The sequence below is a fragment of the Heptranchias perlo genome, chromosome 8 (assembly GCF_035084215.1).
Source record: "Heptranchias perlo isolate sHepPer1 chromosome 8, sHepPer1.hap1, whole genome shotgun sequence".
Taxonomy (NCBI): domain Eukaryota; kingdom Metazoa; phylum Chordata; class Chondrichthyes; order Hexanchiformes; family Hexanchidae; genus Heptranchias; species Heptranchias perlo.
In genome coordinates, this window is record NC_090332.1 from 84594713 (window position 1) to 84618790 (window position 24078).

The 24078-nt window shown below is 42.7% G+C and overlaps 1 protein-coding gene across 1 annotated transcript in view; it reads left to right on the forward strand.

Moving 5' to 3' along the window:
* Nucleotides 1-20436, forward strand: part of LOC137324264 (synaptosomal-associated protein 25) — a 45645-nt gene extending 25209 nt beyond the window's left edge. Inside the window, exons 4-8 of the mRNA XM_067988407.1 lie at nt 10946-11063; nt 15021-15149; nt 17438-17582; nt 19868-19978; nt 20395-20436. Coding sequence (XP_067844508.1) covers nt 10946-11063; nt 15021-15149; nt 17438-17582; nt 19868-19936 — 461 coding nt within the window. The 3' untranslated portion in view covers nt 19937-19978; nt 20395-20436. The remainder of the gene's footprint in view (nt 1-10945; nt 11064-15020; nt 15150-17437; nt 17583-19867; nt 19979-20394) is intronic.
* Nucleotides 20437-24078: the final 3642 nt, after the last annotated feature.

The window sequence follows — 24078 nt, forward strand, 5'->3', positions numbered from 1 at the left end:
ACCCGAAACTGCACACAGTACTCTAACTGAGGCCTAATGATTGCCTAGCATGAATTTTCATTATTTCTTTTGCTCAAGTACTATATGCCCCTATTTCTAAAACTCAAAATGCTCCTGGCCTTTTTTAAGGCATGGCCCACGTGCACTCGCAGTTTCGAGGAATTATATATTTGAAAACCCAGTTTTGGAATGCCCGAAGCATCTCGAGGAACTAACAAGGTGAAACTGCAGGCAAAAGACCAATCAACGCAGTAGCTGCACGCCATCGCTCTGAAAGAAATAAAGCAGAAAATACACGGCAGGCCAATCAGCATCTGAACCCAAACAAAAATAGGTTCGCATTTCGGGAGTGACCTTTGATCCGAAAGGAAACAAGTCACCAGAAAGATCACACATCAACAACAACTTGCATTTAGACAGTGCCTTTAATGGAGTGAAACGTCCCAAGGTGCTTCACAGGAGCGTTATCAATCATCGAAATGTCAGGTTCTCCTCATTTTTGATGCTGATCAACTTGTTGCCTGTTTCCAGTATTTTCTGTCTTTCTTCAAGAATCCCAACACTTTGCATTTTTCTTTTTAGCTGCAGAACATTATCAAAGCTGTTTTTATTATTGGCGCCATTTAATTTAGATTCTGGGAGATCGGCATCCGTGAGCTGACTCCTGATGTTAATGCTGCCAAATCTGCCTCCCTTATCTCAGCAGCAAACTCATAGAGGGATCAAATGCTGGGTTTATGAGACTACAGCCAGGATAAAGGAGAATTCAAATGAAAATACTACCAATTATAAAAGCAAATCTAGTCCAGCACTAAGCACCCATAACAATGAACTGCTGCGGTGAGTGCTAACTTTCTGGCCCCGATATTACCAGGGAGGTGGGATGGCAGCGGGGTGGCGACCGGGCGCATGGGTAACCCGGCCCAGTGAAATCCGTCCGTTCCCCACGCGATCGCGGGTAAGTTGAAGCCACTGAACGTGGCTTCCGGGTTGTCGGAGACCTGTGCAGAGGGTGGACTGCGCACCCGCATCACAGGCTGTCAGCTGGAGGAGCCCTATTTAAAGGGGTAGTCCTCCGACGCAGCTCCTGCAGCAAAGAACCAAAATTATAGAATGGAGCAGCCCAGGGGAAAGGCTGCTCCCAGATCTACTGATGCCTCACTCCAGGTCTGACTGGCTGGGGTGAGGAGGAGGAGGGATATTTTCTACCCGGCGGACGGGAGGAAGTGGACTCTCTCCGCCACCAAGAAGGCCTGGCTCGAGGTGACAGAGGAGGTCACCAGCAGCAGCAACGCCTCCCGCACATGGATCCAGTGCAGGAAGCGCTTCAATGACCTAACTAGGTCAGCCAAAGTGAGTACACTTACTCATTCTCCTACACTCCGTCTTCCGCATCACCGCCCCCACCCCACAACTCCTTCTGCACTGCCAACACTACTCTATCACATCACTCCTCACACCCACTCAAACCCCATCCTCAACTTACCTGCATTTACTCACCTCCCCAGTGCTCATCCCACCACTATCACTCAACCCAATCCTCATACAATGTCATGGCTCTGTCTCATACTCACCCTCTGATGCATCTCTTTCATGGTCAGCCTCACCCAAACCAATGCATTCAGCGGTTGGCCACGTCACCATCCCTCACTCACGCCTCTCTACTTTCTCCCCTTACAGGAGAAGAGAGCCCAGAATGCACGGGAGAGGGCGAAGACTGGAGGGGGGGCCGCAACAGCAGGTCATCCTCATGGACGCGGAGCAGGAGGCTCTCGAATTGAGCCGCACCCTCAAGTGCCTGTCCATCGGGGACGCCAAGACTGCCACCCGACAAACAGCTGGTGACAGAACTTTAACTTTCAGCACTCACAATAGCAAATGATGTTAACATGCCTTGCCATCTTCAGCACCTCAACATCTGTCATCATGCTTAATATTGCCTTCTGTTCTCTTACAGGGCCTTCAGCGACCGCCGTGACGGCGGAGGGCGATTCCTCAGAGGACCTGCCGGCCTCTGAGGGGGCACCGTCACATCTGAGCGAGCCATCCACCAGCACAGATACACACACCTCGGTGGGTCCCCGTCCTCACTTAGTTGGGGTCGCACATGGTGAGTCACCACACACATGTGAATACGAGCAGACAGTGGTGGCAGGGGCGCTGTGGAGAGTCCGCATTGGTGGGAGCATTCTTCTCCAGGCTCTGCTCAGCTGGACACAGATGCTGAACCCTGGGGGCCATCCTTTAAAAGGAGAATGATCGAGGGGCAGCAGCACATTTGCGAGGTGCTGGAACAGGAGCCACGCTCACTCTCCACAATCGCGCAGAGGATGGAGGAATCCAGCTCCTGCATGAGTAGAATGGTGGCACAGGTACAGGGGGGGATCTCTGGGATACTGTCACGAGGACGTGAGGGCATCTCTGAGATAGTGTCGTGGGTAAGTGCGGGAATGTCTACGATGGAGGGAAGGCTAGCCTCCATCAAGCTTCAAGCACGGCTCACCAATGAGTCCATTGAGGCCCTGACAATGGCCCTTTGGACTCAGGGTGAGCAACTTTCTGCTGCCTTAAATGGGCAGGCAGATACACTAGCACTGGCCTTACAAGGCTTCACACATGTCCTCCAAACTGTCGTCCAGCAGGGTGGTAGGAGTGATGTGGGCCTGGCCCAGGAGAGGGATGATGGCAAAAGGGGACATGGAAGTGGGGACGCCACTCAAAGCGCTCCCACATCTCACCCTCTGCCCCCCTCTCAACCAGTATCCACAATGCTGCCTCCTCTCCAGGTGATTGATTTCGCCCCTGCACAGGTGCAGGTGGAGCAGTCTTTGGAGGGGCCCCCTCACAGGCACTGAAACCCAGAGGGAGTCGGCCCAAAGCATCTAATCAGTCAGGGCATGAACAAGAGCAACCTGCCACTATCTCTGCTGCAGCCACAGGGGAAGCACCACGTAGGAGTAGTTGGAGGCGTAAGGCAAAGGTTTTGTGAGCTCAATGGGGATGCACAAGGGTGCTTGACGGTTTGTCATGTTTTTTATTTATATTTGATTTTTGTTAATGGCACATTAAATATTATTATTGTCACCACTACTGCCACGTCTTGGCCATTCTTGACTGGCTTGTGTAATAAGTCCCTTTCATGAGGTTCTCCATGAACACCCACACTTGATGCCACCCATTGGGTCACCCTACAGTGGGTGTATGTGTAGTTGCACGACTATTTTGTGCAGATGCCTGTGGCGCAGCACTGTGTTGTGGAGCTCCACGTGGCGGAGGTGGACGGCGTGCCTGGCGAGGCTGGTGATGTTGCTCGTCCTCGAAGGAAGTGATGAATGCAGCTATGGCGCCCCCCATCCTGACGGTGTGAGTTTGAGGGAGTCTGAAAAGTAGGTAAATATGTTTGCACGCAGAGTTTAGGGTATAAATGAATAATTTTGAGTGGAAAGACAAAGGTGTTGCAGCCAAAACCTGTCTGAAGTGATAAGTGCCCGGCTGCAATAAATGAGGTTTTCCCCCCAACTGTCAAAAAATCCTTTGCATCTCCCACTGGCTGCTGGCTGAAACATGTCTGCTCCAACAGGGAGTGTTTCCCACAGCACGGAAAACACGCTGAGGATCCTTCAAAATTGCACCCCTGCCAAAATCTCCACTCAATGAGGTCTGTCAAGTACCTCAACTAAATAAATAAGTATCTAAATTATCATCTCGCCGGCTTTAATTGCCGGTGGGAGTCCCGCATGTGGGAGCTGCGCGCGCACCCAAACACGTCATTGGGGAACCCGGAAGTGAGCAGGTTGGAGCCGGGCTCCGAACCCGCTCCGGGATTCCGCCATTTTCGGAGCCCTCCCGCCCTCAACGCACCCGCTCGGCCATCCGAAAATTGTCCCCTCTGTGTTGCCTTCAAGAGAGAGCTGGACTAGTTCTTGACTAGGGCAGAGAGTGCATCATATGGAAGGTAAGTGTCTTTATAGATTACACTCGGTCCATGTGATCTCCTGGACTGGTCTCGACAGCCCGAGGGGGTCGGAGAGGAATTTTCCAGAGTATTTTTTCCCTTATTGGCCCTGTGTTTTTTCTCTGCTCTTTTTTGCCTCTCCCTGGAGATTTCAGCGCTGTGGGTGGTGGGGGGGTGGGTGGAGAAAGGGAGGAAGGGAGTGAGTCATGATGCTCTGGCTGTCATGAGTATGGGGTAGGCTTGATGGACCATCTGGTCTTTTCCTGCTGGTCAATTTTGTATGTTCGTAAAGCAAATGTCAATCGTGTGAATCTGTAACACCTCAACACTCAGGGATGCAAATGGAGCTCTGAACCCAATGGTGTCACTGACACCCAGTGAGCAAGCCTCAAGGTGCTAAGTCAAAATGTGCCAGATGAATTGCAATGCAGTATTCAAAATAGGAATAGTTTAAGGCAGTAACTCCTATCCACAGCAATTAAACATATTCATGAGAATCTATGAGCCTAACTCAAAGAAGATACTTAATCACAAAACATAGAATCATAGAAAGGCTACAGCACGGAAGGAGGCCATTTGGCCCATCGAGCCCGTGCTGGCTCTATGCAAGAGCAATCCAGCTAGTCCCACTCCCCCGCCCTATCCCCGTAGCCCTGCAAATTTTTTCCATTCAAGTACTTATCCAATTCCCTTTTGAAAGCCGTGATTGAATTTATCTTCACCACCCCCTCAGGCAGTGCATTCCAGATCCTAACCACTCGATGTGTAAAAAAGTTTTTCCTCATGTCACCTTTGGCTCTTTTGTCAATCATCTTAAATTTATGTCCTCTGGTTCTTGACCCTTCCGCCAATGGGAACAGTTTCTCTCTATCTACTCTGTCTAGACCCTTCATGATTTTGAATACCTCTATCAAATCTCCTTTCAACCTTCTCTGTTCCAAGGAGAAAAACACCAGCTTCTCCAGTCTATCCATGTAACTAAAATCCCTCATCCCTGGAATCATTCTAGTAAATCACTTCTGCACCCTTTCTAAGGCCTTCACATCTTACCTAAAGTGCGGTGTCCAGAACTGGACACAATACTCCAGTTGTGCCCGAACCAGTGTTTTATAAAAGTTTGTCATGACTTCCATACCTTTGTACTCTATGCCTCTATTTATAAAGCCCAGAATCTGGTATGCTTTCTGAACCACTTTCTCAACCTGCCCTGCCACCTTCATTGATTTGTGTACATATACCCCCAGATCTCTCTGTTCCTGTACCCTTTTGGAATGGTGCCCTTTAGTTTATATTGCCTTTCCTCATTCTTCTTACCGAAATGTATCACTTCGCATTTTTCTGCGTTAAATTTCATCTGCCACATGTCCGCCCATGCCACCAGCCTGTCTATATCCTCTTGAAGTCTATCACTATCCTCCTCACTGTTCACTACATTTCCAGTTTTGTGTCAGCTGCAAATTTGGAAATTGTGCCCTATACACTCAAATCCAAGTCATTAATATATATCAAGAAAAGCAGTGGTCCCAGCACTGACCCCTGGGGAACACCACTGTACACCTCCCTCCAGTCTGAAAAACAACTGTTCACCACTACCTTCTGCTTCCTGTACTTAGCCAATGTTGTATCCATGCTGCTACTGCCCCTTTTATTCCATGGGCTTCAATCTTGATGACAAGCCTATTCTGCGGCACTTTATCAAACGCCTTTTGAAAGTCCATAAACACCACATCAACCACATTGCCCTCATCTACCCTCTCTGTTACCTCAAAAAACATGCATCAAGTGTTCTTAGGAATGAGTAAGGCAGAGCTGATTTTATTTTTGAACAAGTCAATTTGATCTGATACGGTTGAGCCACATTTTCCTCATGTTTCAAAACTGGTTAAATCTGTGCTTTCCGTTGTAATTTACAGTTCAGTAGCAAAATAATGGGAACACGTGATTTTGAAATGTCTGTTTCCTGAAAAAGCGATTTCACGAGCAGTAATTAAAGAATAACAACCAAGCACAATGCACCTGTAAACGTGATCCTTTAACATTTCTCTAACAGCTAGTTAGTAGAAATTTCCAGCGGTGGGGTGACATTTTTTGTGGTAAACAGCTCAATGAAAATGAAGTACAGTAATCCCGATTTACCCATTAGGCCCTGCATGTGCTGAGGTCCCTAGGTTTTAAGTACAATAAACCATTCTGGGTTTTGGGAGCCAGGCAAATTCTTGATAAAATAACACAAAGGAAAAACTGCAAATGCTCGAAATCTGAAATGAAAATAGAAAATGATGGGAAAAGAGGAAAGACATTGTGGGTGTTTATGTTCATCTGATGAAGCATGTGCACACTCTTTGCAGATGCTTACTGATCTGCTGTGTATTTCCAGCATTTTCTGGTTTTATTTCCTTCACATAACAAGGAGGCCACTCTGGTTGACAATCATTATTTCTAAATTTCTTTGCCAATTTTGTGCTGTTCTGACCCAGCTCATTTCAGTAACAAACCTCCCCTCCCAAACTGCAGTTTGTACAACCCTTCCTCCGTCTCTATACTATCTTTTGGTAGGACATTCCTTGATGTCTGTATGAGAGGCCTTATCACCAGCTACAAGCCCATCTACACACTGGAGTAGATTCTCAACTTGCCGCACAGGTGTAACACTGACGTTGCAGGTCAGACGCCCATTATAAAAAGCACCTGATTTTCAGTTCCATTTGAAATCAAAATCGGGCGGGTTCCTATAACAAACGGCTGATCCACGATGCCAGTTTTACATCTGTGCAGCAAGTTGAACATTTACACCAAGATGGTACCAGCTTTCTTGGGGTGCCCCATCGTTTGGGTGCCTTATGGGAGCAGACAGAGGGAGGCAAGAATCTATGGCATCTCCCAGAAAATGCCTTTAGTTAATCTTAAATATGAAGAGAAAATTAGATAAGAGGGTTCTTACACATTTAGTATGAAATAATGGCATGAATTTTGAATTTTAAGATAGAGAAAATAAACTACAATGAAACCTTGATCTATCAAAGCCCAAGTGACTTGACAAAAACTTTGATAGCTTGAGATTTCAAAATGTGAAGATTTCTGCTGCTCGTCCAATCCCATTCACTTGGGCAATCCAGTGTCCGTGTCTAGCGATGTCTTGTCACCAGCGTTTGCCAAGGGTAGAGTATAGTACCTGTCCTGTATTCTGAAAGGTGAGTCATCTCTGACTACAACATAGTCTGCCATTGTCCCCTTTGTGTTTCCCAATCAATACACAAAACAGTCAACATTAGACTAGGTATCGAAACGGTCACTGCTACTGTTATACTGCTGGGTTTGCCCGTTTCAATTGGGCAGACCCAGTGTTGTAGGAAAGTTTGTTCTCAGTGCTGCTCCCTCTTTGGGGATAAAATCCTAAGCACTATGTTTTTCAAAATGGAAAAGGCTTTCACAATACTTCTGGAGGATTTATTGAAATGGGTCATTATCCCATTATGGACATTGTTCATTACATTTCTACATTGTTTTGTATTGATAGCATTTGCAAATTCTTTTACGTTTCATATTTCCATTGTACTCTCAGTAAATATTTGAGTAGCTTTACCCTGCGAAATTCTATACCATGTTTCATATTCCACCAGTTCCCAAACGCATGACATCCTGGCATTAGGCTGTGATTAATCCAGTACACAGATTGCTTCAGACAGGGTAATTGTTAATCCTATAGGTCACACATTCTGCAGATGCAGATTCCTGTAAAAATACTGCTTCCTGTTTGTATGGGAATTAGATCTGATTACAGAAACTGCTGAGAGAAATCATTTTATAAAAACTCAAAATTACAATAGAGGGTAAATTGTTATACAACATCTATCCATCAGTTCTAACAATTATTTCTATTACAATAAATATTGTGCTGCCATGAATCCATGTAAATGAAGGTGCTGTTGAGGTAGAGAGAGAAAGAAAGAATCTGCATTTATATAGCTCCTTTCATGTCCTCAGGACATCCCAAACTGCTTCACAGCCAATGAAATTCTTTTGAAGTATAGTCACTGTTGTGATGTAGGCAGACAAGCTGTCCAATAGTAAAGCTTGCTGGTCATGATGATTTTATAAGGAAGCTTAAGGCATCATTATTTTAAAGTTTAGTATTGTAGGAGGGAATAATAATATATGGAAAATTAAGTACTGCCCATATAACAGAATAACAGTTAAAGAAAAATCAAAGCTGCATCGCATAAAATTCCATATCACAGTCACAAAGGCAGTCATATATTTTTTGTAGGGATAAGGGAGTATAATTTGTGCAGAAAGGACTGGAGAATTTTAGGTATGAGGAAAGATTGGATAGGCTGGGGTTGTTTTCTTTGCAATAGAGGAGGCTGAGGGGAGATTTAATTGAGGTGTATAAAATTATGAAGGGCCTAGATTGGGTGGATAGGAAGGACCTATTTCCCTTAGCAGAGGGGTCAATAACCAGGGGGCATAGATTTAAAGTAATTGGTAGAAGGATTAGAAGGGAGCTGAGGAAAATTTTTTTCACCCAGAGGGTGGTGGGGGTCTGGAACTCACTGCCTGAGAGGGTGGTAGAGGCAGAAACCCTCAACTCATTTAAAAAGGTGCTTGGATGCGCACTTGAAGTGCCGTAACCTACAGGGCTACGGACCAAGAGGTGGAAAGTGGGATTAGGCTGGATAGCTCTTTATCGGCCAGCACAGACACGATGGGTCGAATGGCCTCCTTCTGTGCCGTAAATTTCTATGATTCTATAAACCTGAAATCTTCTTTATAATTACAACAAAAATGAGTGAATGTACATTTGAATGTTGTGGTGCAGATTGGCATCATTGCAAGTTGCATGATAAAAAATTAAACTCGTCGAATAACCTTTGATGGGATGCTTCACTGATATATATTACCGAATAATTCTGTTGGAGGTGCTGTTCAATTTTTTTTACTGGGGACTTATATGATTTTTGAAAGTAATCTGATAAAATGAAGTAAATATCCCTTCAGTTTTAAATATGTGTGGGAAACATGCTACGTAATAAAGTATTCTCCAGAATAATTTTGAAGAATAATAGATTTTGGGGAATGGCTCTGATCTTCATTATAAGATTTAATTTTGCTTCCATTGAACCACCATTTTAACCTCTGCTCTGTTCCTTTCTGCAATGAACACAAAAGGTGCTTATCGATTTACAGCACTCAGGATCAGTGGGTTTAATCTCCTTATCCTGCACGTTGCTCACATAGACTGTTATGACTTTTAAATAAACGCATCAGGTGATTGCCCAGGAAGTTGCAACTCACTAAGCTAAAAACTCAGACACCCATTGGCTGGTCAATTAACATAACACATGCATTCTATTATCATTATGCTTTCTTATGCTTCAATGAGCTGTTGACGGTTAAAGCTATCACAAAGAGTCAGTTTTGAAAATCCTCCATGGCACGCTTTTCAGCTCTGCTGCTAAATGATCACAACCACGTCGTGCTTACAGCGGGCAATTGAGATCTCAGTGGAGCGGCTAACTGCAGTTCCATTTGGCTATTTGCGTTGCTGTTTTTTTTTAACTTTCCAGTTGATTTCTATTGTGGAATACATTGTTTTATTACAGCTGTAAAGAAAATTGATTAACAGTTGGACAGAATACGTCTTTCATTTGGAGCACTGAGAGAGTTGTTCATTTCCAGTGGATTGCTTCACATTTCTGTAACGTTCCTATCACCTAACAGCACAGGTTTCAAACTCTAAGAGGCCTATGGGGTGATCTCAGGGAGTCCAGGAGCATATCAGGGTATTTTCCTGAATTTATTGGCTTATTAGCACATTATTTCTGTTACTGTATAATAAAAAGATTTTCTGCAATCACTGCACATTAACTGACTCTCTTTTGGAAATTAGGATAGGTTGTCTCTGGGCATGTGTCAATATTTGCAGTGGGTCCCCAACACAGTTAAGTTCATTAACAATGTATTGCCTTTTTAAACATTAAAGACTTGCATTTATATAGCATCTTTTACAACCAATAAAGTGCTTTGAGCAGCCAATTTGCGCACAGCAAGATCCCACAAACAGCAACGAGATAATGACCAGATAATCTGTTTTCGTGATATTGGTTTAGGGATAAATGTTGACCAGTATACTGGGGAGAACTCCCCTGCTCTTCTTTGAATAGTGCCATAGGATCTTTTACGTCCACCTGAGAGGTCTAACGTCTCATCCGAAAGACGGCACCTCCGACAGTGCAGCACTCCCCCAGTACTGCACTTGAGTGTCGGCGTAGATTTTGCGCTCGTGTCTCTGGAGTGGGACTCATACCCACGACCTTCCGACTCAGAGGCGAGAGTGCTACCACTGAGCCACAGCCAACACCTAACAAAACGAGAAGGAAAGTGTAATTCCTAATTGAAGAATAAAGTTGTTTTTTGAAGATTTGATTTTTTTTCAAGTCAGTCCGCTGCTGGTATTTCCAAGGGTATGTTTAGGTTTCAGAACATGATCATTAAAGGCTCAATAACACCATGACTTTAAATAATTATTTTCCTTTCTAGGTATATCAACAAGAAATATTTCGGTCCAGCATTCAGTATGCATGCAACGTTAGCAATGCATCAAATTAGAGAACTTTTCTTTACCTTCATAACTTAGTCTACATGGTCATTATTCATGTTTTTTGGTCAATGCAAACCAAAATTCATTCCACTGCTATCATCCCTTTATCCTGACCAGAACAACTTGATCGTGTCGAAGACGGCATGAACCATATCAACCAAGACATGAAGGAAGCTGAGAAAACTTTAAAAGATTTAGGGAAATGCTGTGGCCTTTTCATATGTCCTTGTAACAAGTAGGTACTGGGTGCCGGCTCCTGATGTGTGGTGTCCAGCTGTCAAAGTGAATGTCTGAAGTTTTTTTTTTCATTGTCTTTCTTCTTTGTCCTTTCTTTCTCATCTGCTTCATTGTGTGGGGATTAAAAAAAAAAAAATCTTGTGTTTAATCAGAACAACTGGAACGCATCGAAGAAGGAATGGACCAAATCAATAAGGACATGAAAGAAGCAGAAAAGAATTTGACAGATCTCGGAAAATTCTGTGGTCTTTGTGTCTGTCCATGTAACAAGTAGGTGCTGCCCGCCTGCCTGCCTGCCTGCCTGCCTGAGCATCTGGGTACCCAAGGCTCAAATTAAGCCTTGCGCAGCTCATCCACGCTTGGCACTGGGGCAGGATGAGCATGTGGCATGCAGAAAAATAATACTGTTTAAAGGCATCTATTTCATAGTGTAGGACTATCCAGTCGATTTAATGCATAAAGAAATCAGGCATGCTGCAGAGGAAGCATCCACTCTTGATGTCATCTTTATAAGAGTCCGGTTGCCCTAGCATGCTCATTATACGGATATAATCTGATGATGTTAAAAACGTAAATAATAGAGTATTACCAGAACACACTCAGTTTGTCTTCAGCAGACAGATCTGCTCAGGAATGACCTATTTTCTGTGTCATGTGATGTGGGTAACAGTATGTGATGTGAACGTGTTCAGTTAAGCAGCAATGAATGAAATGTGTGCAGTTATGGATTTTAGCATGTTGCGATCCATTTTAACGCATAATGCAGCTGGGTTCATTATTGCTATTAAACGTCACCTATTGCTTTAAAGGTAGAGTCCAAAAAAGCATGAGAGAAGAATATGATTAATTGAACCTCCCTGAAAGCATGATATAATATGGCACAGTCTGAACATGATTTCCAGCCAAGCACAGGTGGAAATTTTGACATCAATCATCATATGCTCTTTTTAGTCATGATTCAACACCATTTTGTGAAAAGCTAACTTTGTTACCCGAGCATGTTTATTATAACTAATTTGTTTAATGCCTGAGTGTGTTCTTGCATGTTATGTAATAGTCTATTATTTGAGCATGTAGACATACAGCAGGTGATGATGTAGGGTCTGAGCATGTGCAGTAAGCTGTGGATAGGTCAGGATAGTTTGTAACTTCCAAACCAAAGTCCTGAAATACATGCAATAACTGCGTCAACTGAGCACTTGAAAAAAAATGTTAAAGTTACAGGGATTACTAAAGATGCTTTTCCCTGCCCGATCTTTGGGAGTCCAGGTCCTGATCCTGGCCCAGGTGGACTGCAGTTCCTCTCAGTGTCAGGGAAGTATGCCCGGTCTGACCAGGCATTCCTCCGCTGATTCTATGCCGGGGTCCCGACTGAGGGGGGCTGCGTGCAGGAACTCTTGACTTAGGGGGAATCCCTACTCCCTTTTGTCGAGGGGCTTGTAGGGGTGGGCAGAGGCTCTGCCCCCATAAGGCCGTCCTGGCAGCATCAGTGAAAGGACGGAGAGCGTATTTGGGCCTTGGCCGAATTTGCACCGGTTCCAGTGGACTCCTTAGATGTGTGGAAAATTAACAGTGCATAATTCTTTAAAATAAAATGCACCATTTCAGACCTGTTCTGCATGAAGATGATGGCAGTATAACAGGGGCACAATTCCTACTGACACCGGTAAAGAAAGGGCCCCATTTTCAAAAACTTTGCACTTTCACCATGAAACTTTCCAGTGGTTTACTTTCAACAAAACTTGTGCATTTTTGATATGTTTGCAGAAATCAGGTTCAAAAATAAACATTAAAACATTTCCACAGTGATTTACTTCCATAACCTTAAACTGCAACAGTTTGCCAGTCTATGGAAAGCATAACACACCACCTTTTGTTTATTTTAACTCTTGTGGAAAATGAAAATAGAGCATTTGTATTATAAAATTCGATAATAAAAATGTTATATACATTTGCATACTATTATAAAAACAAGCCACTGCACAAAACATATATTTATGATCCAGAATCAGCAGTCACTAATTTATTTCTATTTTAGTTTTTTTTTCAAATAAAATTTCACAAGGCCGTACAAATGGTTGAGCTGAAGAAAGCCCTTCAGCCCATCCTTCCAAAATGCTATCCCCACTGGCTTTCCATTGCAGCATTTCTTTTGATAAATGAGTCCTGTGTCCTGATCTCAACCAACCTTCATGACAACCCATCCCAGGTGTTGATCGCCTCCTGGTTAAATATGGTCGGAATGTGCCATGTGTTACTTTCCAACGATGGCTTCATGAACAAAAAGTTGCAATTTTTGTGGAAAGTTCACAGTGTGCCTGATTTGGTGCAGTGATGAATGCTTTTCAAAGTGCCCACCAGTTACAGGGTGGCACAGCTCATAAATGCACTGTGGCATAAACGTGGGTTTGAACTGTAACCGTAGCATGGGCCTACTGTACGTTACTTGATAGAGGTACAGTATCGTCTTGTCACATCAATGTGACAAACACATTCACTGACTGCTGAGTGAGACATGTAATAGTTAGGTCTGTCTCCCTAATTACTGGAAATATTTTCTGTTCTTTGGCTGTCCGCTTTAGGAGGCCAAGGGAGTCGTTCCGGGATGACTTGCTGCTGATTTTCTCTCTCTCCTTCACCACGAGGGAACGCCCAGCCTTCCATTGACTCCCTCCCCCTCCCTCCCCCCCGCCCTTGCCTTGATGACATTCCTGAGAGCCAGGACTTGCAGACGAGGAACTGAGAGCAACATGCCTGCATCAACAGGCTGCCCTTTTGTTTCCATGTTGAAAGGAACCATAGTGGGGTGAAACTGGATGGTGGCTGGGGAGGCAGAACAGGCGGAATCGCATTTGCCGACCATTAGACCACACGCTCAAAATTCAGTTGAATTGCAGGCAACGGAACGGAACATGAGACAGAGAATATAACAGGCGATCGAAACCTTACCGCCTGTTTGATGTACCCACTCATGTCCAATCTCACCTCACCCCCCTCGTAGTGTTCAAGAATGAATGAGTCACTTCACTGTTGGAGTATCTTTGGCTAGGTGGCTGAGACGCAAAGAATCAAAAAAAAGGTTGTCTAACTTTCTAACACCCGTAACACTTACAGTGCATGCTGCACATCTCAGAGACCTGGCACTGCAGCAATGCCATGATTTATATGTTATTGTAGACTGCACGGATGAGAATGGGTTTTTATATTCATATATAGTGCACACGAGTTTTGCAAATCATCATTTTTTGTTTCAGCTTGCTATCTACTAATTTTTCTTCAGTTATTGTTTCGTTACGTCCCAATTTATTCGATTATCAGAGATCCATTCTACCTGTGTGCTTAGTCAATCATTAGTGCCCTTACTGCTGGTACGTTTTATGCAAATCAACCAGTAGGGTGGTGGAACTGCCTGAATACACTTCACATTTCCTTTTCATGCCTAGGGTCCAAGCATGAACAAGGTGCAAGAATTTATCCAATGCTTTTCCTTCTGATGCTGATATTCTACTGATTGCATATTTTTTTTGCTCCTGCATTTGTTCCGCCTCTACATGTGTCTTTAGTTTATGTGTTCGTTGACAAGGGTGTGTACATCAGGCATTGATGTATGGCCAATGTATGACAACAACTACCGATATATTATTCTGAAACGTAGCCAATATTTTAAATATAAAACACAACTTTCAACATAACATTGGTGCAGTGGGACAGAAAAGAAAAATTAAATCAGCTTCGTATTACTGATCATTCTGCTTGACAAGCTATTTTGAGAACTACTGAACACTTGGTTCATAATATCAAATGCCAAATATCTCCATTATTTTTAACGATAAAACGTTAAAAAACATCATACTTATCCTAAACTATTCTCACAGGACAGTCCGATCTCTGTCATTTGATGTCCATGCTGAACTTGGCAGTTTTTTTTCTTCTGTCTGCTAATGTTAATGTTATATGTGTTGTTCTGTGTAATGACCCAAAGTTGCACTAATCTTCATGTTAATATAATGAAAACAGTTACCGCTATGTGAACTGTTGTGCACTGAAAAATGTAATGTATGTTCAGTGCAGTCATGCCAACATTTTTTTAACGATGTGATATATCGGTATGTTGTTATATCCTTAAATATCCATCTGCCTACTCCAGTTAGAAATTTGAATGGAAGATATTTTGCTTCGCATTGTAGTTCCTGTATCTACCTAACGACGTGCTGTTTACTTGTGCAGACTCAGGTCAAGTGATGCTTACAAAAAGGCCTGGGGAAATAACCAGGATGGTGTCGTCGCCAGCCAGCCTGCTGCTCGTGTGATGGATGAACGTGAGCAGATGGCTATCAGCGGGGGATTTATTCGCAGGTAAGATCAGCTGTTTGAACCCATAATTCTCAAGTCTGAAGATGTGTTATTAGAAGGATTTTACCACAGCCCGAAATCATTACAGACAAAATTGCACTCATTAGCGAAAGAGGGTAGTTTATCAGTGAATGTGAGTTGTGACTTGCTGTTTTACGACTGTGAGAGGTTCAGATGCAGCAAAGCAATACCATGATCAATGAAATTAGAGATCGTATATTAGTTTTACATACAAAAGATATGCAAAACTTTACCACTAGGTACTCCACACGTTTAATCATCTTAAAAATGGCGGGGAAACCAAGTACAGTTAACACCAACAAATTAGAACAAACTATGGTGTCGCCATAGCAGCAGTATCTCGGCTGATCATAATGAAAGATGGAGGGGGTATCCATATTCAGTGCAGCACCTACACTCCAGATGTTTCTGATATTCCTGGAGTTTCAGGAATGTGATCTTTCGTTTTTTCCTGAAGGTAATAACTCATGGAGTGTGGTTCCCTGGGCTCTGGTATCACCCTGGTACTTCGTCCATTGGCTGGCTTGAGAAATCGAGGGGAAATAAAGTCGCACTGGCGCAGTAGAGGTTGCTCATCTGAGGCTGGGGCTGAAACAAGTGCTGATATATCAGGCTGGAGGAGGTAACAGAGGCAGGGAGGGACGAAGCCATGGAGAGAGTTTGTAGATGAGAAGGAGGATATTGAATTCAATACCCCTCAGATAATGAAGCAGCAAGAACTGGACAACATCCAGACTTGGGCTGATAAGTGGCAAGTAACATTCGCGCCAGACAAGTGCCAGGCAATGATCATCTCCAACAAAAGAGAGCCTAACCACCTCCCCTTGACATTCAATGGCATTACCATCGTCGAATCCCCCACTATCAACTTCCTGGGGGTCACCATTGACCAGAAACCAAACTGGACCAGCCATAGAAATACTGTGGCTGCAAGAGCAGGTCGGAGGCTGGGTATTCTGCGGCGAGTGACTCACCTGACTTCCTAAAGCCTTTCTACCATCTGCAAGGCACAAGTCAGGAGTGTGATGGAATACTCTCCGCTTGCCTGGATGAGTGCAGCTCCAACAACCCTCAAGAAGCTCGACACCATCAAGGACAAAGCAGCCCGCTTGATTGGCACCCCATCCACCACCCTAAACAGACACTCCCTTCACCACCGGCGCACCGTGGCTGCAGTGTGTACCATCCACAGGATGCACTGCAGCAACTCGCCAAGGCTTCTTCAACAGCACCTCCCAAACCCGCGACCTCTATCACCTAGAAGGACAAGAGCAGCAGGCACTTGGGAACACCACCTGCACGTTCCTCTCCAAGTCACACACTATCCCAACTTGGAAATATATCGCCGTTCCTTCATCATCGCTGGGTCAAAATCCTGGAACTCCCTTCCTAACAACACTGTGGGAGAACCATCACCACACGGACTGCAGCGGTTCAAGGCGGCGGCTCACCACCACCTTCTCAAGGGCAATTAGTGATGGGCAATAAATGCCGGCCTCGCCAACGACGCCCACATCCCATGAACGAATAAAAAAAAAATTGCGGAAGTTGGTGAGGACAAGGGTAATAGGGGAGCAGGAATTAGTAAGGGACAGAATGCAGTTAGTGGAGTTTTGGATGAATTGGTGTTCGTGGCGGTTGTGAGGTTGGTGAGGTGGTATTATTGAACATAGCTTTCTGACAGTAGACTGACTTGCCTTAAACACCAATATGATATCGTTGTTTCTGCTCCCTGAAATGTGATCTTGTAAATTCTCATGAGGTCAAGGTCAAGGCATGATGTTTATGCTACCTCAGTCATCGCAGGTTCGGGCATAGCCGAGGCCAACAGTGTGCTCATTGTTTTCCAGCTTTTATTCCACTGTATTGCAAACCAGTTGCGACTCTCCATCATGAGAATGGCATATTAATAACATATTAATTTAAATGGACGGAAAATCATGGACTGCGTGCCTGGGGATTCCCAGGATGCACTATTTGCAAATGCCACTTGTCACTGGGGGGCACTGGTTTGCAGAATCACTCCTTGGATGCCTAGAGAAAGACTGCATTCAGTTTAGTTTCGTTCAGCTTGGTAAAATAAAAACTACTGTTGCTGATAACAGTGGAAAATTACCTAACAAAACAGGTTTTGCATTCCTCTATGCTATTTTGAAAGAGGTGTGTCAAACCATTTATTTTAATTTCTACCTTGTTTGGCATAGACTGTAGTACATACACCAAATAACATCTTCAAAGAAATCATAGCATAAAATCTTCCTCTGACACAGGGTAACAAATGATGCCCGGGAAAATGAGATGGATGACAATTTAGAGCAGGTCGGTGGTATCATTGGCAATCTTCGTCACATGGCACTTGATATGGGCAATGAAATCGATACACAGAACCGCCAGGTTGATAGGATTATGGAGAAGGTAAGACTACTAGCAAATCATTTTTAAGATATTGGGGTGACTATTACATTCTCTGTCAATAGTAGCGACTATTTATGAACTATTGGTGTTCTTAGGTTTAAAATGTATTCCGTGAAACCATTTTCTGATAAACTTTACAATGTGTAACACTTAAAAGTTTGGAAACTCATACTATCCTATTAAAAAGTAACCTATGCATTCCCATGTTAAAACTGTAAATACAGTTGAGAGAAGCACCAGAGCGTAGGGAGAAAACCTCCCTCCCAGCTGGCAAGTTTGAGATCCGACTGCCAGCCAGTTGGCTTTTACCATAAGCAAATGTGCCAGTTCTGTGCCAGGCCACTAGATGGCACACCGTTCCGCGGAGAGATGCAATATTGGAGGCAGGTGGTGGTGAGAAGGAAAGAAATGTTAGGGGCTCACTTTAAACCCATGTTGGCTGATCACCGAGTCGCGTGGACAGCAGGGGCTGGAGCCCTGGCCTGTCAGCTTTTCCAATTAAAGGAAGGTCTATGGCAACAAGTAACTTTCACACGAAAAAGAGAGTTGAAAACAAAAAAAGAAGTTGTGAACCTATTTGCACTTATGACTCATTATAAAAATGTGCATTATATGAATTTTCAACTGTGGGAACCTATCTAAATCATGTGGCAGATAATTCTTTCTGTAATTAGGATATAAATGTTGCTAGATATATTGCCAGCAGATTCATTGAGAGTTTACAAAAAACCTAGCTCCAATGAAGATAGGAATCTCATGACATGTGAGATCATCTCGGGGGATAAAAGCCCGGTTCCCATGATAAGCATTCTATAAATAGCCGTGCTGATGGAATTCCATAACTAGATCTTCTGATTCAACACTTCCAGCTGCATAAACATGATGCCTGAGTACTTACTCGTTGGAAGAACAGAGGGGTGAAATTCCTCCTGTTGATAATTTTAGCAAGAAAGTTAGTGCGAGTACAAAACAGGAAATCCATGCTGACCTTCGCACTGAAATTATCGCAGGGCGACGTCCACCCCCAAAGCTTGTTAACGTGGTAACCTTTGATAATTTTAGCGCTTAGAAATTATTTTATTATTAAAACCCCCGCACTTCGATCAGACTTTAGTTATCTCGATAATGATGGGGTCGCTGCTGCTGATCCCTCAAGTGCCTGATGAGCAAGCAATGCTGATCTCTGAATTTATAGGGAAATGAAGGGTCGATAACAAAACTGTGAGCAGTTACCTGCGGAATAATGGGTTGTCTTAATCAGACTCCGACACATTGAATAACAAACAGAAACGCCAGCTAACAAGAAATGAGAACATTTCACCTTCCACATGCTGCTCCTTGCCTGTCTGCTCCTAAGTCCCTGCTGTCTGGAGGAGGTAGTCCCTCTACCCTTTGGGACACTGACCTAGCATAATGTATTGGCATGGTCCTGTAACCTGGATAACCCAACTTTACTGAAGCGACTAAACCACACGTGCAAGTGTTTGCAGTAAGGCTACCAATTCCGGTCGAACATATTCCTGGAGGTTTCATCACGTGACAAACTGCCCCACACAGTCAAACAGCCTTACTTGCCCCATCTCCAATATGTTTATAACTAATAAACGAAGGTGTTCTAAGAGAATGAAAAAAAAACCACACCATTTGTTAATGCCCCCCCTGCGATTGTTCTCCTGGGGTTGCTTGCAGCAGTGTCCAGGAGATTAATTTTTCATTCCTGGAGACTCCAGGACAAATCCTGGAAGGTCGCTGATGTTTCACTGTTCCTTGGCCTGCAGCAACGTATCCTGGCCGAAGAACAGTGAAACATCTGCATAGGGACGGAACCTGTGTGCCACTGCTCTGTATTCCTACACAGAGTCGCTCCTGTGTGCTGCACCTCTGTGACATACCATTATATCAGTATTAGATGCATTTATATCCTGTTAATTGAAGATTTCCTTTCTAATGTTTACTTAGGAAGAAGCTGTTTGCATGGAGCGTTTATTTAGGCACCGATTTATTCTTCATATATTCTGCAGTGTTGGCTCAGTGGGTAAATTAAATATTTTGCTTTTGATAGGTACACTTCCTATTAACATGCCTCTGCTGTGTAAGAAGGCATGAGTGCATTGAAAAAGGGTTGAGATATAATTTCCAATAGTGAGTGTATGCTAATGGCATTTTGTGTCAGTGGCATGCAGTTCAGTTATTCTTTATAGCAGCATTTTGTTCTTTGGTTTGTGCAGTTCATTTGCCTTTCCTCCTTTACAAAATTATTGTGTGCATTTTTTTTTTAATTTTAGGCTGAATCCAATAAGACCAGGATTGATGAAGCTAACCAGCGCGCAACAAAAATGCTAGGAAGTGGCTAATCTCTGCAGGAATGAGCAATACTCCCTGGCACTGTTCAGAAAGTAGTGTACAACTTGATTTTATTGTAGTATTTACTGACTAGGTTTGCACACATGCACATATCAGACCCAGTGTAAAAGTTGTCATGTGTAGCTTGTCATATTTTAACTAGAGTACTTGTAATTATTTATTTCTAGATAAATCTCTTTCCAAAGGATGTATATAGGGCTGGATTCATGGCTTTAGCTCACTAGTGATGTTTACAACTTTTTGTTTTCCAGATTTTTTTATAAATAAAGTTTGCTTGGGTAAAGTAGGAATGCTACAAAAGCTGTTATTTTTTTTATTTTTTTAAACGCAGAATGTACAGTATTGTCCTTGTAAACTGTGTCATTACACAAAGCTACTGCCATGTTCCTAGGGTGTTGTGATGGTAAACACTTAATTAAAAAAATGTTGTCTTATGTTTATTTCACAGAACCATTCTAAGTTAACGTCAAGGAAGTGTGGTGTATGTAACTGTAATCGTCATTGCACTGAGGTGATGTTATTCATACATTTATGCATGATATTAGCTTTTTAAGACTTTCTGCTCAAATGATCTTCACATGGCAGTAGCGACTTGGCAAAGCATGCTCAGTATTGGGACACAGTTGATACTAGGTTATACCTGCAAGTCTACAGTAGTGCCACATTTTATGTTCTAGTAACAAAACTGTGAACATGGTGTAAAATAAGGATAAAGCATTTACTAAATGAACAATTTCTGTAATGAACACACAGTTGGCTCTAAATGAGAAAATGTCAACTTATTGCTGAAACAAAACATATTGGCAGTGGTTAGACATTGTATCCACGAGGTTTAGATGATGCCTGGAGGGGAAAGATTACACTAATCGGGGGAAATAGTAGTGTACAAAAGCCTGACTATTTATGAAAGATATGATTTGGTTTTTATAAGGAAATTGTATTTTGTTTGTTATTACCCTTTGTGTTTTGTAAAGTTTCTTGTTGCTTATGTGTTTAGAGCTATGCACAGCAAGTGGCTGGACTGTGTAGTAATGAAATGACTAAACACAAGTAGCGAAACTCTGAGATAAATGTCACTATAGCATGTAATATGGAATTCCTTCTGCCTCCTGTCAGACTGTGAAGTGGTTAACGTTTTGTAGTTAGTTAAAATTATTAAAAATTACAAACCTTAAGCTATGTGCAGTTTGGTTTGTTACCCTCGTAACTTTCTGGAAAATCTATGAAACACACTGAGACAGTCTAATATCTCAGAACTCATGTGTGAAGAGTTCCTTTGTACATTTTATGTAACAAAACCAGAAACTTCTGGATAAAGAACATGCCTACTATTTCGCTTTACTTAGCGCACAAAGGAAATTTCCCCATATGATCTAAACAAGTTATTAAATCCAATGATTGAACATTTTCCAATTCTTTTAAAGATTAGCCAACGTGTTCTGTAGCAATCCTTTGATCTGGTTGCCAAAGAACTATTATGTATCATCAGTTACCATTATCTAACACCTTGAAAGATTCTCTTAGAAATGTCTCATTAAATCATGATTTACTACTCATGTAAATGTTCATGTAAAGACATTACTGTGTTGGCAGCTAGCAGTAGGGAATTTCAATCTTGCTCCATACTCCATATACTGATAGTTTTCCCTTAAAATCTCATTTCAAATCAATAGCTTGTTGAGTACACTAATGAGAATGGTTCTATGTCTGTACATAAAAGTTGCTGATTAACATTTATTGTTAATAATAACAACAATATAATAACCTCCTGTTTGGGAGATTACTATATTACTGGCTAGTTCCTTGTCGTTATGCATGTTTTTAGTTTCCTGGCTTCTGAGAGATAAGGACAAACAGAATAAAAATGAAGGATAATTTACTGTAAGAAAAATTAAACTAAAAATAGATATAGAAATAAGCAGCAGGCAATACAGGAGGCTACACATCATGCCTGAGTAACACTTCACAAAACATCTACCTGGGCCTTCTTTAACAGGCTCCACTTTGCATTCATTAATCCAAGGCCGAGCCAGATATGTTAGTGAAAATCAAACAGAGTTACATATTATTGCATCTGGTGGGATACAGATTACTTGGCACGGGTAAAGAGGCAGAGGTAAAGAATCAGAAAGCAAGAGAGTTGAGAAGAGGCGACATACACAATTATGCATCAGAATGTGCCGTAGGCTGTTGATCAAACCTTGGCCCAGAAATTGCTGGAGCGTGGCCTCTCACAGCATGCCCTGTTAGTTAGAATTTTTCCCTCACTCTTCAGCTCGAAAATCTTTTGCTCTGCAAGTTGCTGGAAGTGCGAACTGATAACAAGGGCAACGGGGCATCTGGGACCTTGGTGAATGATGGGACCAACAGTCTATTTGCTTAACCAATGAGATTTAAGGATTGAGAAACAAAGAGAGGAACGGCGGAGAAGGAAATAGGGTGAAATCAGGTACTGGAAGAGAGGGAAAGAAAGATTGGATTAAGAGAGAGAGAAAAAAAAAAGAGACAGAAAGGAAAAGTAAGAAAAAAAAAATTAAAATTTTAAAAATCTCTAACAACAATTTACTACCAGTAGGAATGAGACTCCAAAGCTTCAATTGTTCCCTTTCTGGGCCGGAGAAGTTGAGTGGCATTGCAGGAAGATAAATCTCGTCATTAAAAGAGCACCTATGTTGTTAAGTACTAGCCCTAACTTTCTCCGGCGAGTTTAATTGACAATGTGCAAATGCAGCAATTTCTTGAAACTCACGGGGAGGTTGAGGGCGAGCTGCCGTTTCCGTGAGACTGACAGCGCAAATCGTCCAGCAACTTGTGACGATTCGCAATTCACAGGGTACCCCTTCCTCACCACAAGTTGCTGGATGATTTACACATGAAAAAATTCAAGCACCGGTGAACTCGCTGTTATTTTGGCAGCAAATTCTGGCCCAATATGAAAACAGTCCACAACTTGGTTTCCTTCCTCTAAATGTCAGCTGTCCAGCTTCTAGACATTTTGGAACTTTTTGCAATAACTTTTTTTTTGTGGATTTCTTAACCTCGTTGGGGACTGCAGGTGTGCAGATTAATGCTCATTGAGTTACAGTCACCTTCCTGGCATTCCTACTTAGGCCACTGGGGTAATGAATACCCATTTCGAGAGGCTAGTTTGAAAAACCTCATCCAGTCTTGAAGTGTTCAATTCCTTACAATCCTCCAACTACAGATGACCCTGGTGCTCATTGCTGATATCAGATACAAAAGATAGAAAAAATAACATCCCGTTCCCAGTACTAATATCTCTTCATTCTTGATGAGCACAAAAAAATATTTGCCTTAAAGGATCAGGCACTCTGAGTATTTCTCTTTCTGTTGGTATACTGAGATCATCCATATTATATGGAAATTAATTTTATGGGTGAGAAACAACACATTTAAAGGTGAGTAATCAACTAAATTGAAATACAGCGTATTGAACAGATTTACCTGCTATTTTGGCATAGGTCAGAAATGTGTAGTTTCCATTTATTAAGGTTTGTGACTTTGTGAACCAATGGCATTTATCAGTTCTGCTGCTGAGGTCCTAAATGTCTATTGGCATTTGGAGTGGGAGGATCTGATCCTTTGAGGGTCTTCCGTTGTGGCCCAAATATCACCATTTGATGCTCTATGCTAGTATTTTTCACTGGAGGACATTCCATCCTTGTACATGTGCTTGCATTACTCTGGCTGCATGAAGCCAATTAGCTATGACAAAAGTACGCCAGAGTCAGATCAGATACATAGGATGGGAAGAAGATGGAGAGCAAAAGGCAATACTGGAACAAGTGAAGGAGGACAAACATGGATTACTCGATTTGACTTGCAAAGTGGATTGTAACAAATAACTGAAGAATAGCTTGGCATACTGAAGGAGATTGGTCACCAACATTACACAAATACTGGATGGAAAGCAACAGAGGAAACTCTTAAAACATACTTTTTAATGAATAAGAATTTGGAATGAAGAATAGAACTAGGGGGCATAGTCGCAGGATGAGGGGTCGGCCATTTAAGACTGAGATGAGGAGGAATTCCTTCACTCAGAGGGTTGTGAATCTGTGGAATTCTCCACCCCAGAGGGCTGTGGATGCCGAGTCATTCAAGGCTGAGA